The sequence below is a fragment of the Vanacampus margaritifer genome, chromosome 15, assembly GCF_051991255.1.
Source record: "Vanacampus margaritifer isolate UIUO_Vmar chromosome 15, RoL_Vmar_1.0, whole genome shotgun sequence".
Lineage (NCBI taxonomy): Eukaryota > Metazoa > Chordata > Actinopteri > Syngnathiformes > Syngnathidae > Vanacampus > Vanacampus margaritifer.
Genome location: NC_135446.1, coordinates 4,810,827 through 4,827,005, shown reverse-complemented (window position 1 = coordinate 4,827,005; position 16,179 = coordinate 4,810,827). Strand labels below are relative to the sequence as shown.

The window sequence follows — 16,179 nt, the reverse complement described above, 5'->3', positions numbered from 1 at the left end:
GATTGTTTTCCCTCAACCATTTCCGCCAATCTAAGTGTTGCGTTGATGATATAGTATGAAAGCCTGTGTAGAGCTGTGGTGGGCTGGAAGTGGAAAGGTCGCCAAAGTGTGATCCAGCCTAATCAGCTTAGCAATGTTAGCTCTTGAGTGCCAGGAGAGCTGCAGTCGTCAGGTAAACCTATTAGGAAATGAGCTAACTGGAGTGACGCACCTCAGGGAACATAAAGTGAAACCCTGGTTTAAAGGCCTAGATACACCAATCCGGCGTTGGGAGTCGGACAGCGTTGGGCCGACAGCATGCGCTGTCTGACCAGTGTATAAATTACTGTCATATAGTCGGATCGAGTTAGAATATGTCTGGGGGTGGGGGGCTATTGTTTCCAGCAAATTCAACATGTTGAATCGGCGTCGGGGCATTTGATCACTGTGATTGGCTGTTAGCTAGCGAATCAGTGCACGGGAAAAGAAGAGGAAGTGACGAACGTGGAAAAACTACTGATTGAAAGCTTGGACCTTTTTTTTTTTCTTCGCTCATTTTGCGCATCGTCAACCTGCTGTACCCTCCGCATTTGAACGTACATTGTCTGTCTGGACAGAAGATCGGGAAGATGACTTTGTCTTTGGTTCATGAGAGACCGGCATTGTACGATACTACCGTTAAAGGGTATGCTAACAAAGGTATGAAAGCCAAACTATGGCATAACAGGAGGATGCGACTGGATATAGCAGGTAGGATTTACTTTTATACTTGAGAAGTGTAACAACTGTTTGTAATTAGTAAAAGTAACCGGTATGCATCGTTTACGGTTTTATATCATGCCCCTGTTTCCGGTTGCCTTTAGGAATAATGACTACCAGCGCCGATGGTACGGAGGGGAAGTAATTCTCGCGCATGCGCTGAAGGTACGTAATAGTCGGTGTAGTGTGTATTTACGTCATTTTTTTTACGCGACGTGCTGCCGTCTGGGCCGACAATTCTGTCATTTCCCCATTTTCACCAAAAATGTGTTCCCCCTGTAAAAGGTGATAAAGAATAGCTTCATTCTAAGAAATGTTTAGGTGAAGTTACATTGTTTGTCACATAGCTACGTTATAATTGTCAATCTGGGTATGCACAGGGACCAAATCCGGATCTTGTATCAGCACCTAGACCCATCAAGCTAAATGGAAATGACTCTACTTGTTGTTAGCTGTAAGCCGTAAAAGATAACTGGAGTAAAAAAGAAAGTCCCCAAATGAACAAGGGATAACAATGTGTCTCACACAGATGACATGAAATCTTGTTCCTCAGAGGCCCTTTGCATCAGATAGCACATTAATTAAACTGCCCACTTTTGCTTTTAAAATTAGCGCTTATACATCCGTTATCATCTTGAGTCACCATGTCACAGAGTCTAGACCAAAAACTTACTGAGGCCGCCGTTACTTTTGTGGCTCTTGAGACTATCGACGGCTCCGGCGTAGAGCAAATCGAAGCTGTCAAAGCTAAAGTCGTCCACCTTGCACACCCCCATCCGCCTGTGGAGCTGACCGCTCGCCGGGATGCTGGAGCAGGAGCGATTTGGCAGGGGGGCCGCTTTGGGTCGATCTTCAAACACAGACACGATTGCTCTTTTCAATTAGCACCATCCAAGTGCACCAAGCTCCTTAAATGTCACCATTTGGTTGAAACCCGTCTAAAGGCAATATTGAAGTCTATTGTGCTTGCTCACACTGCGAGTGGTCAGGGGGACTGGCCTGAGCGTATTAGGCATTGGGTAACCAAATACAGGAGGGGCCAGCATCATAAGAAGGTCTGGAATCTGTAAATCGCTTACAAGTACATATTGTTCCGAAGCATTTTGCACGTTTGGAGACATATGTATTGTATTGACAATTCAGCAAATCACATTTCATCAAGGTTTGCCAAGACCTCAAAGGGAAAAGTACTGTGAGAACTTCTCCAATCAAGAGTACGGACAATGGTGCTTTTCATTAGATGAAGGTGGGGGGCATTAAGGTTCACGGAGCGAGAAACACAGCCAAGCTTCAGTGTATTGGAGTATTAAGCAAAAAAAAAAAAAAAAAAAGTGTAAAAAAGTGTAATCGGGCTTTATTTCATCTCGTGATTGTCATTGGCTTCTTCCGCTCTGGCCCCGATGTCTCAAGAGTGACCTCAATTACGGTTTGATCCCTTAGTTTCACTTTGTCTTTGTCCCCACAACTTGCTGACTTGACAGACGAATCTGCAGCCATCCCCTCGTGGACGGCTGCATGACAACTGGCTTCACGCTCTGTGTCATGTTGCGAAAGCAAGGATGTTGACAATCACATCACATCTGCTTGTCTCTCACAAAGGAGCATGGAGTCATTGTTTGACACGTTCCGAGAAAGCATGGAGAGACATTTTTAAGTGTTTGACCTCAATTCAGAAAGCCTGTGTGAGGCATTACACACATTTAATGAGGCTTTAAAAAAAATAATAATAATAATCAACAATATCTTATGCATAAACTGCGTGGTTTAAAACCCTGGTGCCCAAGTCCGGTCCTCGAGAGCCCCTATCCAGCCTGTTTTCCATGTCTTCCTCCTTTAGCGCAGCTGAATCTAATGATTAGCTAATCAGCAAGCTTTGCAGAAGCCTGATAACGATCCTGATCATGAATCAGGTTTGTTAGTGGAGAGAATCATGGAAAACAGGCTGGATAGGGGCTCTCAAGGACCGAACTTAAGCACCCCTGGTTTAAAAGAAGTCACACAAAGTGATCCCTAGTGCCATCTAGTGGTCAAAGAATGGCATTAGAAGCACGCAGGAGCACGCACACTACGGTGGCTCAGAGGCCACATTTTACAAGCCTGCCACAAATTCTTATTTTGCATGAGCAAACTAGCATCTTGATGAGCAACGGCGACTTGGTAACCGTTGTCAAGCCTAGCGAGCGACGCCGAAAGACCAAGCGAGCCAGAATTAGCTGGAGCAGCTAACAAGAGCGGTTAGCGGGAGTCAGTAGGAGTCATAGGCTGGAATGGCTAAGAGCGGCTAGTTAAAAAAAAAAAAGCTAGTAAAAGCTTGCGAGAGCTAAGCAGAAAGTGACAAGCGACGGGCCCGACTCACGGCAGTTATTTTTTAATATATTTTATTTTTAGGCACAATCGCCCAGCCCTAGGTCAACTCATTGGGTCCGACGCTTCAATACCACTTGGGCTAACTACATTCGCAAAGCTGTCCTTTAGGCCAGTGGTCCCCAACCACCGGGCCGCGGACCTGTACCGGGCCGTGGGCACCTTTGGACCGGGCCGCATCGGGCCGCACAGTTGAAAAAAAAAAAAAAAAAAACTTACTGTACTTCTGGTTAATTGATTAGCCAAGGCTTAAAAATATTTTATTTTGAAAAGTGACCAGATTCTCTCTGTTTACGACGGACTCTTGACACATCTCAGTCGCGTTTTGTTACCCTTGTTAAGGTAGTGGACTTGCGTTTGTTGTCGTAGCCTTTTATTAATCAGCCGACGAACAGCCAAGCACCCACTGGGTTGCCGGTCCGCCAAAGTTGTGGACATGTATGAACCGGTCCGTGGTGAAAAAAAGGTTGGGGACCACTGCTTTAGGCAACTGTAGCAGGAAGATGGCAGCAAAACATGGCAGCTCTAGTAAGGTGAGACTACAGCCATGTAATATAATTAGTGATTACTAGACCCACGATTATATTGAAAAAAAATTATTTATGCAAATTTTATTTTTTTTGCATACTATTGAGTTATTTTTTTTTAATGAATGAATTATTAGTTCACCACTAGATGGCGCTAGGGATCACTGAATGTCGCTTTAAGATTTTGAAATCTCGCCACTAGCAGTACACATTTAACACCATGATAGCCTCAAACAGTTCATGTGATTCATCTCTGGATCAACTGACCTTCAGTTCCACTATGTTTCACTGCAGAAGTTAGTGTGTGTGCTTTTTTTTTTTTTTCATCCCAGTGTGAAGCGGAACAGCAGCTGTGACAGCGCATTGATCGCCTGTTCAGTATAGAACGCAGGGGCCTGCCTGCGTGCTCCGTCGCAATGACCTTCCATACGCGACCCTGAACAAGATCACTTTCAATCATCTCTTGGAAATCAACAACACCACCACCCTCGCTCACCCACACAAGTGCATCATGTACAGTCAATGGATAGGCATGACAAGCTAAAGATTGATCAAAAATAAAAACCTCACCTTCCATTTTGTACCTAACACAAGGTTAACTTCACAAGGGGAATCATCTTAGAGTGGCTGTTATAAATCTGTGTATACACATTTATATGCGGCAGACACAAACTCAGTGTTTGCAGATAGTGTTTCATAATATGCTAAAACACTTGCACCCCCTGTGTTGTGCTTCAAATATAATTTTTTACTGCAATCCAACATTTAATAATAACGGAGGCTACTCACCAACAAACTTTGATGAGATTTGTCTGAAAGGAGCAAGCGAGTAAATTGTTACAACTTTGTTTGTCCCATTTGTTTAGCACACTTTTGACACTGGATGCAAACAAACCCAGCATGAGCGGAACCTTCACAATCTGCATGGAAGGCAGCAGCATGTACACTAACAGTGCAACGCAAGACAATGGCCATTTTGTTGAAATGGAAAATATGCATAATGAGGCTTTGTCCTCCTTTGTTTACATTTGCCCTTAATCATCTTTGTTGAATTCAGTGCAAGGTTACAGTGTTGCACTTGCACGCCATTCAACTTGCACGAACAGCCAGATAAAACATTTACAGTTCCTGTAACCATGGCGCGCTGTATTGAACCGCGATCGATTGTTTTTCTATATGGTGCTCTACATAATCCTGGATTGTCATACGCTAAAAGGGTTTTTGGAATTCAGATGATAGACTTGTTCCTGTAAAGATACCACAAAAGGCTTAACGTAATTAGCTAATGTCATCAAGTGGCAAGAACAAACAACACTTGAACAGGAAGACACCTTGAACAAAAATAGAATGTAGCGGTTGGGTTAAACATAAAGAGGAAAGAGGGGGTGTTTGGTATGACACCAATCATTCAAACCGAGGAGGAACAATTCAGTGGAGACGGTCGGTTGGGAAGGAAACAGGAAGTGGACGCCACCCCAAGGGCAACAAAAGTCACGGCTGACACCTGAAGTTACAGAGTGGTCGAACAAGGAAATTCTTTCAGGCCAACTTGGGCCAGAAAAAATACAAACGAGACCATTTGGAAACACATTCAAGAATAAAATTATACCATGGCTGGGGAAAACATCTTTCATTGCTTCTCATGTCAACATGCTAGTTACAATATTAACCAATTCAGTTCCCTGGAACAGCACTGGCCAATGGCTATGAATGCCAAATGAAGGGCATGGGTCACCATGTACACACACACACTGACACCACTATTTAGAATGGAAACTTGTGCGTCCTGTGTGGGGCAGAACACAATAGACTTGTAAGCGGGGTGTTTGTTTTAGCATGCAGCGCGAGTCCTGACATTAATTTGGGAAAGAGAGCCAAAAGACGTGTGAAAGAACTCCTACACCTATGAATACTAAGATCTGATCTAAGAAGCCTTGAAAGTTTGGAATACGCATTAAAAAAACATTTGTAGAGACAACACATTTCATGCGCTCTGTCGTTTTCCCTTCATTAATGATTCTCCAATCAAGCCAGAACACAAAAAACAAAGCGAAAAACAATAAATATTCTTTAAGGCTACTTTCCTGTCCTTAGATATGGTGAAGCAGTATGTGGCTGATTCGCCAATGATTGTTTTCGTACTCATTCCAGTCAATTTAACAATTTGTGGTCACAAAGCAGATTATGCCAAGTACACATTTTTGCCAGTCGTCACCTAGTAGGTCAGAAGACCAGACATACGGTGTACACCCGCTAGTTGGGCGGGATAGGGCAAAATTTGGATCTGTTGATTCCACAAAAAAAATAAAAATTAGACAAGGCTATGGCCTGACCACATAAACGGATTCCCCTCACTTAAGCATAGTTTGGTACCACGATGGAGCCAAAGCAGTATTTTTCTATTAGATAAGGGTTTGGCCTGAGCACAAAACAGCTAATTGGTGAGTATTTCAGTGATGACAGAGAAATACAAAAATAAATAAAAATCAGTATATAGGCACATTTGGGAATACCAAACTGCAAATATGCAGGAGTTTAATATGAACCCTTGCAAGTAGAGAAAATAAAAACTCCCGTTGATCCTATTGAACTAAGAAAAAATCTTGACACATCAGAAACATTGACTTATTTCACATTATTTATATTATTACGTGTTTTAACAAATGTATTCTTAAATTTAGTATTGGTTGAGACAGAGGAAAGTTTATTCTGTTATATTCTGATGTACATGGTCATTTTTAGACTTGAATACAAAATCAAAGGAGCATTAAATCCTTCAATTTGGAAAAATCCCAGTTATGATTTTCCAGCCACCACATGTGGTTTAACCCCTTCAGACCCATAGATGGTTGCAGTTGAAACAACATATTTGCGTGTCTAAAACAATAAAATGCATAATTTGGATGATGTCAACACTTCTGCTTCATGATTGGACCTTAACTAACTAATCACAATCGCAAGTTGATTTGCATGATGCTCATGTTAAAAATGATGCATATAAGCTTGAGAAGAACACATTACAGCCATATTATCCTGGCGTCCACTATAACTACAAACATGAGATAAACCCCCCAAAAAACCTCTGTGCTGTTCTTATGTAGGGGGAAAAAAAGAAGAGTCAAAATCAGCACAAAAAAGAAGACATTTTGCTCAACAGAAAAAAAATGTGGGTTTGAAGGGGCTACAAGTTCAAAAACTAAAGCTATACAGTAGCTATCCATTCTCAAACCGCATTAGCATTAACAAAATGGTTCATCCGCCGCGCTAAACGCAGATGCCATCTTTGTGTCGCCAAGCTGGCTGCAGATTGACCTTCGTGTTTGTCAAATCTGAGACAAAAAGTAGGGCCCCTAGAACCAAAGAAAGGGTTGTGAGTCAGCCAGGACCCAAAAAGGCTGTGAAAGTCAGCAAGAAAGACGAGAAGCCAAGGAAAAGCCGATGACGAAGGAAGACGAGCCCACGTGGGGTGGTGAAGCTCATAGAGCGTGCATCTTGACACGCTGACAATAAATCTGCCTCTTTTGGCTTCGGCAGGATGCATTATGAGGGAGAGAATGTGGCCTGAGGTGTTGTCTTTCACATACTCGCCTGTCTTTTTCTCATTCGCCATCTAATAGACATGAAGCCATGAAAAGAGAACAAAGGGTGGGATAGAAGCTATAGCTACATGCACCATTACATGATGCTACCCACCTGTTGTTACTCATTTTGATTTGTACTCCATTGACTGCTGCACACAGTCGAAGTATACTGTATGCATTTAGTGCATGTTTTGTTTAAAAAAAAAAACACACACAAACACACACACAAAAGAAAATGACCTCAAAAAGAATAATCACATAATAAATCCTAATCACAATATTCACAGAGAAAAAAATCTAAATTTGATTATTTCAAAATTGTTCAGCCTTACTCTGGATGAATACTTTCTGGATGCACAAGCTAGTAACTAGCTAGTACATTTATTTTTCTCTCTTTTTTTTTTAAGCTTTAAATTTCACTTCACTAATTAAATGGATTTACAACTGCCATATTTTTTAATCTTTGAGGCAACACACATATTTTGCACTAGAAAAAAAAAAATCAAACAGGATGCCACCCAAAAAATATATACACAAAATGGGTGTAATACACTGTGTAAAATTGGGGCCTGTTTGGACAAAATGCATTATAGAATTTTTAGGATTAATAATGAGAAATGAATAATGATAGTGATAATTTCACTGTGCTACTGTAACTGAAAAGTAGATCTTACCTCACTCTTGTAGGGGGAACACTAGGGTGTGTGTTGGGGGGTAAGAAAAAAAAGAAAAAGAGTCTCCTACTGTTACTCTGAGTGCTATTTCTGAACCACTAGTTAAAAATTTAACTTTTCTCTGCTGACATTATGCAGGGGTAAAAGACTCTGGCAAGCACAATTATAGTAACTGAAACGAATAAGCAATGAAGTCAAGTGAGTCTTGAAAACGTGACGCAATGCAATACAACACAGTGAACATCTACTCGTAAAGGATCAAGAACAAGCCCTGCCACCAATGGTGAATATTTATCAGGAATTGACATCCACTCAAAATGTATGGCAGTCAAAAGTTGGTGGCAAAGCGCTACTAAATCCTTCAACATAGTTCCTTGGCACCAAGGTGTCACAAGATGGCAGCCAAGCATTACACGAAACTCCTCAACTCACTTCAACATAGCTCATTGGCACCAAGATGCCACAAGATTGTGCCAAAGTAATATTTTTTTTGCCCTGCATTAATCAACAGGCGCAAAAAGAATGGAGTACTGAATACGCAAAGGTGTGTGTACTCACGTAGAAAGTGTTTCTCCAGTAAGGCAATTTCCAAGTGTCCTTTGACTTCGTTCAGTCGTTCCGACTCCGATCTCTGAAAGTCCTGAATCGCCGCTGCCATGATGGGAGACCCTGAACCAGCCTGTGCATGCGCACACAGAAGAAAAATGTCTTTCAATTATACATACAAAGAAAAAAACGAATCTTCAAGTCTAAGGCTTCCATTACAAAACCTCTCACAGGACGGCTCTCGTGCTTCAGCCGACACACTTCGCATGACTCACACGAGCGTTTCCTATTCCCTGGTTTAGATTTGGCTGGAAGGAGGAAAAGAGGAGGATCCCCCTCTTTTCGCAACACACACAACCGGCAACAACAGTGACAGATGATGGCTGCGTTTGATGCAAGGGATGAGGGACACGCAGGGAAGAAAAACAGGCGGGTAAGGAGGGATGCTCGCGCATGTGACGACTGCAGCTTCATCCACTGCTCAATTTGGGTCCTTTAAGAAGCAGACGCACACACTGCGGAGGGTTTTCCCCACCAACAATGTGCACGAGGCAGGCAGGAAAGGAAAACATTTTTCAAAATTAACAAATGAAGCTCATATGTCAGGACGTGATGTATGCTGATGAAAAACAATCACCTAATGAGGTTTGGCGCCGCGGAAGGTGTATTAATAGTGACTGGCATTTGTTTCACAGCCTTTTCAATCAATTCAAAGGATTACATTAGGCATGTCTAAGGCGAATATTCTTGACAAACGAAAGTACTGTAAGCTGCAGGAAATTTGACTTTGGCACAATATATATATAAATAAATAATAGTTTTATTCGTAACACAATATTGCTTTTATTGTCCATAGAGAGCATCATAAATAAATAAATAAATAAATAAAAGTACATATGTATGGATTGTTTTGATGTCACTGAACATTTTGAGTGGTGGGAAGTAAAAAATAATATTCATAAATGTCAGTTAGCACACTTACAAAGAGTATCCAAATTTGGGACAAAATACCTTAAGGTGTCGTAATTTTTTTTTTGTCGACCCAAGGGCTAGGTGGCGCTATATTTATAACTGAGTATTGTCATAGAGATACCTTCAGGTCGTGACTATAAACATACAAGTGAAGTTTGGGATTTTTTGGAGCATGTACCGGGGGAGTTATTACGTATTTTGTCTTTCATAGCAAAGGAAATATGAAGCACAAAATATGATGCCCCACCCCCATCATATAGTATTTAGAAAACTCAAGATTTTTCCCCCATCGTTGATGGCCCAGGTCTTGACATGGTCCAGGCCAAGATTGAAGTTAATTGGATCAAACGTGTAGAAGAAATGAGCAAGAGTATGTATGCCCCCTATAAATGTTAAAAAATTGGCAAAAATCGGACATTCAAAAATTTGTAGCTCACTTCCTGTTCATTTAAGCATATGGGTCCAAGAGACTTTTTTGTAGGTCTTGGGCTTCCTCAAATGCCAATTTTTTTCCCGTAGATCTTGCTTAAACATACAACCGGGGTTGCTTTGTTAAAAATTTCTACGGGGTGCTAGTGAGTAATTTTTGTAAAAATGGCACAATACATAATAAAATATTGCTCATTTTGCGAGGTCAGATGTGTGTGCCAAGTTTCATGAGTTTCTGTGCATGTTTGGGCCCTCAAAATTGGCGTAGTTTTCTTGGCAAACAGTACCTTGCTCGCCCACAGCACAATAGATAAAAATGTTAAGTATGACATTTCTTGTCACCACTAGGTGGCGCTACATGTATAACCAAATATTATCATATAGATGTTTTCAGGCCGTGGCTATTAAGATGCATGAGAAGTTTGGGATTTTTTGGAGCTTGTACAGCGGAGTTATTAAGCATTTTCTCTTTTTTGATGAAGGAAATATTAAAAACGAAATTTGAGGCTCAGCCCCCGTCATATAGTATTTCAAAAAGTCAAGATTTTTCCCCCGAGTTGTTGTCCTAGGTCTTGAGATGATACATGCAGATTTAGAAGTAAATCAGATGAAAATTGTTGGCAAATGGCCAAAAAGAATGACCACAGTGAATGTGCAAAAATTGGCCAAAATTGAACATTAAAAAATTCATAGCTCACTTCCTGTACATTTTAGGATATGGCTTCCACTGACTTTTTTGTGTGTCACAGGGCGCTTCACGTGCCTGCCAATTTTTGTAGCCCTCGGTCAAACGTGTCGGGATTAGTGCATATTTTTCCACGTTATGGGGCGCTACATGTTGTTATGTTATGAGTTTTCGGAAATATTTAGAGCCCCAAAATATTTAGATCCCCAAAAAAATAGATTGTTTAAGAAGAAGAAGAAGAAGACGAACAAAAAACAATAGGGATCTCGCAGCGGTAGTTGCTCGGGCCCTAAAAAGGTCCCAACTTCCTCCATGCCTAAATGCATAACCTCACATAAGCCAAGTCATGTGACACCATTGCAGTCGGCGTGGGTTCCATTTGGGTACCAGGGGAAGACTGAGAGCATGTTGATGAACGTGTTTGTTTGGGGACTGTGCACGTGTGTGTGTGTGTGCGTGTGTGCGTGTGTGGCACAGAGCCTATTTTGGGTATTGTGTGTGTGAGTCATCGGCGTGGTGACGTGAATGATGCTCTCCCCAGTGGGCTGACACACTCGCGTAGGCAAACAGCGTCGCACTATTGGCAAAGCTGAGCCCAAGTGTGTGCAATTAAACACACTTGAATGGGCCATTGTCGGAAATCCCCCAATTCATCTGGGAACCACGAAAGAGACAATAGCTGGGAAGAGCATTCAAGGAAATAAGGAAAGTAAGATTAGGTATCTCTGGGGTGCTTTCCAGTTTAATGTACTTTGAATACTGTACATCAAAAACACACTTTTAAAAATGTATTCATCCACAAATATCAAACTGCATTTTTAGCACCTTCCACATTTTCTGCTCTTTTCTAATCTGCGTCCCTAACCCTAACCCTAACCACACATGTACTAAGCATGTACCTAAATATTCATTTAGATCAGTGAGTCCCAACCAGTGTGCCACGTACGGTACACAAGTGCCATCTATGCTAGCGACACATGATGGTAGGAGAAATTTGAAGTCATCTTTTATTACTTTTTACACGGTCTACAGGCAAATCCAAATTTAGAGTTGCAAATACGGAGTGTAGTTGGGCAGCACTGAAGACAGGCAGCGTAATTAGGAAAAGAAGAACAGACAGAGTCGCCAACTAATCTCCATTAACAGTACTGGTAGTCGTTCCCACAGACCAGACAGAATGTTATGTTTGTTTGTACTTTTGTTTTCCCGCAATGTTTTAAGATAACAGTTTGGAGGTTTTGGATTACCACAATGCTAATTTCCGTTAGCCTGTCTAACACGCTTCACATTATATGCTAGCACGAAGCTAGCAGACTTTTGGGTAGATTAAATTATTCGGTTTGGTTGAGTATTTTGGTGTTTACATATAAAATGTTTAGTTTATTTAGAGAACTATGTGAGTGTGAGTGTGGACCGGCTGGCACTACAGTACTGTTTCCCACCCTCAATATTACGATAGCAATTTGATATCCAAATGTTTTTAAGTCTCATGTATGTTTTTATTATATAAGAATAAACAATATCAAAATTGCATTCTACTTCATTGCAAGATGATTTAGAATTAATTTTCCGTTTGCTTTCTAAACCTTTTGTTGACATTTTTGTTTGGTTGTATGTAGTGAGATTTTTCTAATATAAATGATGTGCCTTGGCTCCGTAAAGGTCAGTCGGGAAAGACTGACTAATATCAGCCAGCAAAAGCAATGGTTCATCTCTTAGAGCAGTGTTGAGATCAGAGCTGCATATTCAAGCAGAATAATTCAAAATACAACCTTCACAAAAGCATCCAGGGTGGAGACAAAACATCTAACATCAATTGAGGAGCACCTACGGGGTCTCGCAGAGGCTCTTCGTTGGCCGCGCGCTTGGGCGGCACGTCGTCGCTACATTCGTTGTCAGAGGCGGGCGGCGAGTCACCCAGCTCGGGGAAGTCGTCCCGCGTCCTGGGGCCTCGGAAGCGGATCTTGTCCAGGCGCTTGAGCATGGTCAACACCGCGCACCTGGGCTTTAGCTTAACATGGCGGACAGCAACCCTGTTGGGGGGGAAACACGACGCAAAATCAGCCTCTGCAAGCGCTGCATGTGAAAGTCAGCCTACACAGGATTTGCGCTCGTAACCCGCGACAACCGTATCCTTTGAACCCGTCTGACACGCAGTTGACCGCAGCGCAGCAGTTGGCCTCATTTCCATGGCGAGAGCAGACATCATAATGGCTGTGTTGTGCTATCATGCTGTATTGACGCTTGACAAACCCGTTCACACTGTTCTCTATATCCATTAGAAACAAGGAGAAAATGCATCGAATTTATTTACTGTATATACACACAACAGAACTGTCATTTTAAACGAATGTGAGTGACATCAGGAGCTGAGTCACTTGGGTTTAAAGCCATACGTGACTCATTGAGCCATTATCAGCTGTAAAAAGTTCATATTTTCTCTAGTATCAATTTGATAACTTCATGTACAATTAATATCTTTAAAAACACATTTTGCTGAATTGCTGTCGACTGAAAATGACATCACAGGTGTTCAGAAAACAGAAAGCGGCTCACCTGTTTTCTGGGTTTGGTCTAGTGACGTTCGCAAACAGAGGGGGGCTCATTTTATGCTTTATATATATGGATTTTAGATAACAGGCAGATTAATCGGTAATCTGTATTTTTTTTCTCTGCCAAAAATCGGTATCAGCATCGGCCTAAAAAAAAAAAAATCGCATATCGGTCGGGCCCTAGCCCCAACAACAACTTACTAACTACAACAAAAATGTGCCCCACTCACTGCAATCTTCATTCATTTCTCTGACGCTTTCAAAGCAACCACAAATGATTTGATGCTTACATAATGCAGCTGCTCTCAAAATACCAACGTAGAGACTTGCCATTAAAATATATGTAGCCTTAATGAACTGCAATGCACCTAACAACAATCGCATATTTCCCTATGCGACGTGATTGTAGCAACCTGTTGAGTTTTTATCTATATGTAGATAGTCCTCCCACGCGGGTTCCTGTGACTGCAGCTTCAACTGGTGGGCAGGTGTTGCCTCCCGGGGTAGAAAGCGTGTGAGTGGCAGGTCATTAAACACTTCCTTTCCACAATATGTCACGACCAAATGAGTTCTCACAACAAGCAGCTGAATTTTTCAGCTCCCCCAAAAGCCCCTCAGAGTACTTCCCCTTACAGCCAAACATTGTCATTATGTAAATTGACAGGTGAAACTTAGAAAGCTGATGCTGAAAACCAGAAATAACTGCCACTGATAACTGGCATTGGGAAAAAAATACCATAATCTAAAAAGAACATGAAAATATTGTACTTTTTAATGGGGCTAGACCATTTAATTGGCCAATATTAATTAACCATTTTAAATTCAGGGGGAAATTATGGCAGATTTTTGCCTTGTTTTTTTTCTTCTTAACACATTACATCAAAAGACAGAAATAATGATGATGTACAAAATTCCCCCTGGATATATATACATTTTTTAATGAATAGGCCAATTAATTAACTGTCGGAATTTTTCACATGTATAGAAGCATGACATCCAGTACCACATCTGCTGTCTGTGTAATCTTCTGCCAATGACCTGCAGTAGATAGAGGCTACTATTGGCCATGCAGGTCACAGACGGTGCACAAGCCAATCACGGCTGCTCGTGGATTACATGCTATAAAAAGGTACCCTATAAGTAAACCTGCCCTATATTCCAGCATCTAAAATAGAATGCCTCATATAGAAGCAGGGTTGGACTATTTAAAGATAAATAAATAAATCAGATTTCCCCTCTCAATATTGCAACTGCGATGTAATATGTGATTATTTTTAAAAGGCCTTCTTCCCATGTATTTCATAACCTTTTGGAAGTGTCACACTAAAATTGCGAGGAGTTTTCCACCCAATACAACATACTAGGTCATCCCCTCATTATCTGGGCTGTCCTGTGGGCAATTCCTTGACAAAGAGAGGGATTAACATGGCCGTGAAATAACTCATACAGAATTACCATCCCCAACAGTGACAGTGGAGAACCGTAATTGCATTTTTCACATCTACTTGCGGTATTTTGTGCAACCATTTTTTTTTTAAAATGTATTTATTTTTTGTGGCAGATGTGGTGAACTAACACTGAAGAAATGACAGGCACACAGCCCACTAATGCAACCCCTTGTGGGCAACATCCAGATGGCTGAGCAAACATAAAGTGTGCAAAGGCAACACTGGGTCTGGGGGTTATTTTAGTCGTTCTGCACTCTAAATAATGACATTTAGTAAACATATTCAACATTTAATTAGTTCTGCCAAGTCATATGTTGGAATTACATCACCATGGGAGTTACATAAACAGAGAAGATCAATAGGTTGTCAACAGCAGGTCAATTTCTCAAGTGGAAAGCACTGTGACTGTGCAGCTCAAGTTGTGTTCAAATAAATAGTTGAAAATACATCAAATCACATATTACGTTAAATATGGGTCATAATGGTGATAAATCAAATGTGGGTGGGCTGGGTGTGGTTGACAGACAGAACTGCTTTCCCTCCAATGTTAAGTGGGAGTACATTTTTCGGAATGTGACAGGGAGGCGTCGTGTAGTTGGAAGCGTCCGAGCTTCCCACGTGCACTAGAACGCACCACAACACCCACTTCGAACAATCTGCACTGTTTTTTCCCCTATTTGTTTTGTTTTTAAAGATCGCCCCAATAATCAAAAATGGCCAAATATATAAACAAAACTGTCCACGACGTATAATTGGGCTTCATTCGTGGACGTGTCAAATAATAAAAGTATAATTAATTAAGGCGTCGTGTAGGCGCATAGTAATTGTTTTGGTACTGTTGAACCACCACAGAAGGCCCAGCTAGCATAACTAGTGAGTGAAATTAATGCAACTATAACGACATATATTTTAATTTTGGTTAACATTTTCAATTTGTCCTTAATTATTATAAAACAGACATGACCATGTACAAATTTAGTCATTTTGTCAGGAACCGTAAACACCATGTCACGTGCCACAGATTAACCCCCCAAAAGTGCTATTTTTTTTTAATGCAACTGTAAACAAAACACACATTTCCTTACCCAGCGCGTAAATCGTAGCAAAGTTTCATGAACACTGAGATTGGCCTTCGTTTATCCGTCAGTACACCTGCTGCTCAGAACGTCCAAATGAACGCCAGTGTTGCGGTGGAAAAAAAAAAAAAAACGCTGCTCCCCTCCGTCAATCCATCACGATAACGGCAAAACAGCCCCTCTTCTCTTTGTGTGTCGTTCCACCTGGAAGATGGAGAAGGCAGGAAACAAAACAAAAATACCAGTTGCGTCGCTCCACCCGGGAGAGAAAACTGCAGTGGCCAGCCAGCCAGCACCGTTAGCCTTAGCCCGAGGGTTTGGAGAAGAGACGCTGCCTTCTCCTCTTGTTGCTTTCGCACTGGTGACAGGCAGGGAAGGGCCGCGGAAGTGACGTCAGAGGGACTTCTTCAAGGGGCCTCAGATAAGAAGGGATACACCATGTGCTCACCGCCTCAGTCTGTCAAATATTAAATATCAACCACAAACTCACTCAACTAGTGTAGGGGGATAAATAAATCACAGTATACTATAATTTAACTAAAACTTCCATGCAATTCTCTGTTATGCTAATTAGCACCGTTGAAAAA

The 16,179-nt window shown here is 41.5% G+C and overlaps 1 protein-coding gene and 1 long non-coding RNA gene across 4 annotated transcripts in view; one reads left to right on the top strand and one right to left on the bottom strand.

The window, feature by feature from the left end:
* gramd4a (GRAM domain containing 4a) overlaps positions 1-15,958 on the bottom strand; it is a 32,259-nt gene extending 16,301 nt beyond the window's left edge. For 2 of the 3 annotated variants that reach the window (XM_077544016.1, XM_077544017.1), the window contains exons 1-3: positions 15,602-15,958; positions 12,348-12,549; positions 8,443-8,563 (exon numbers count right to left, since the gene is read on the bottom strand). In XM_077544016.1, the coding sequence (XP_077400142.1) occupies positions 8,443-8,563; positions 12,348-12,549; positions 15,602-15,630 (352 nt within the window). In that variant the 5' untranslated portion in view covers positions 15,631-15,958. Of the gene's footprint in view, positions 1-1,411; positions 1,712-8,442; positions 8,564-12,347; positions 12,550-15,601 lie in introns of those variants that run through there. The other variant, XM_077544018.1, reaches the window with a different exon arrangement.
* On the top strand, positions 241-5,091 carry LOC144034890 (uncharacterized). Its single transcript, XR_013288314.1, has 3 exons — positions 241-729; positions 843-903; positions 3,962-5,091. It is a non-coding gene; the product is annotated as an uncharacterized LOC144034890 (long non-coding RNA).
* Positions 15,959-16,179: the final 221 nt, after the last annotated feature.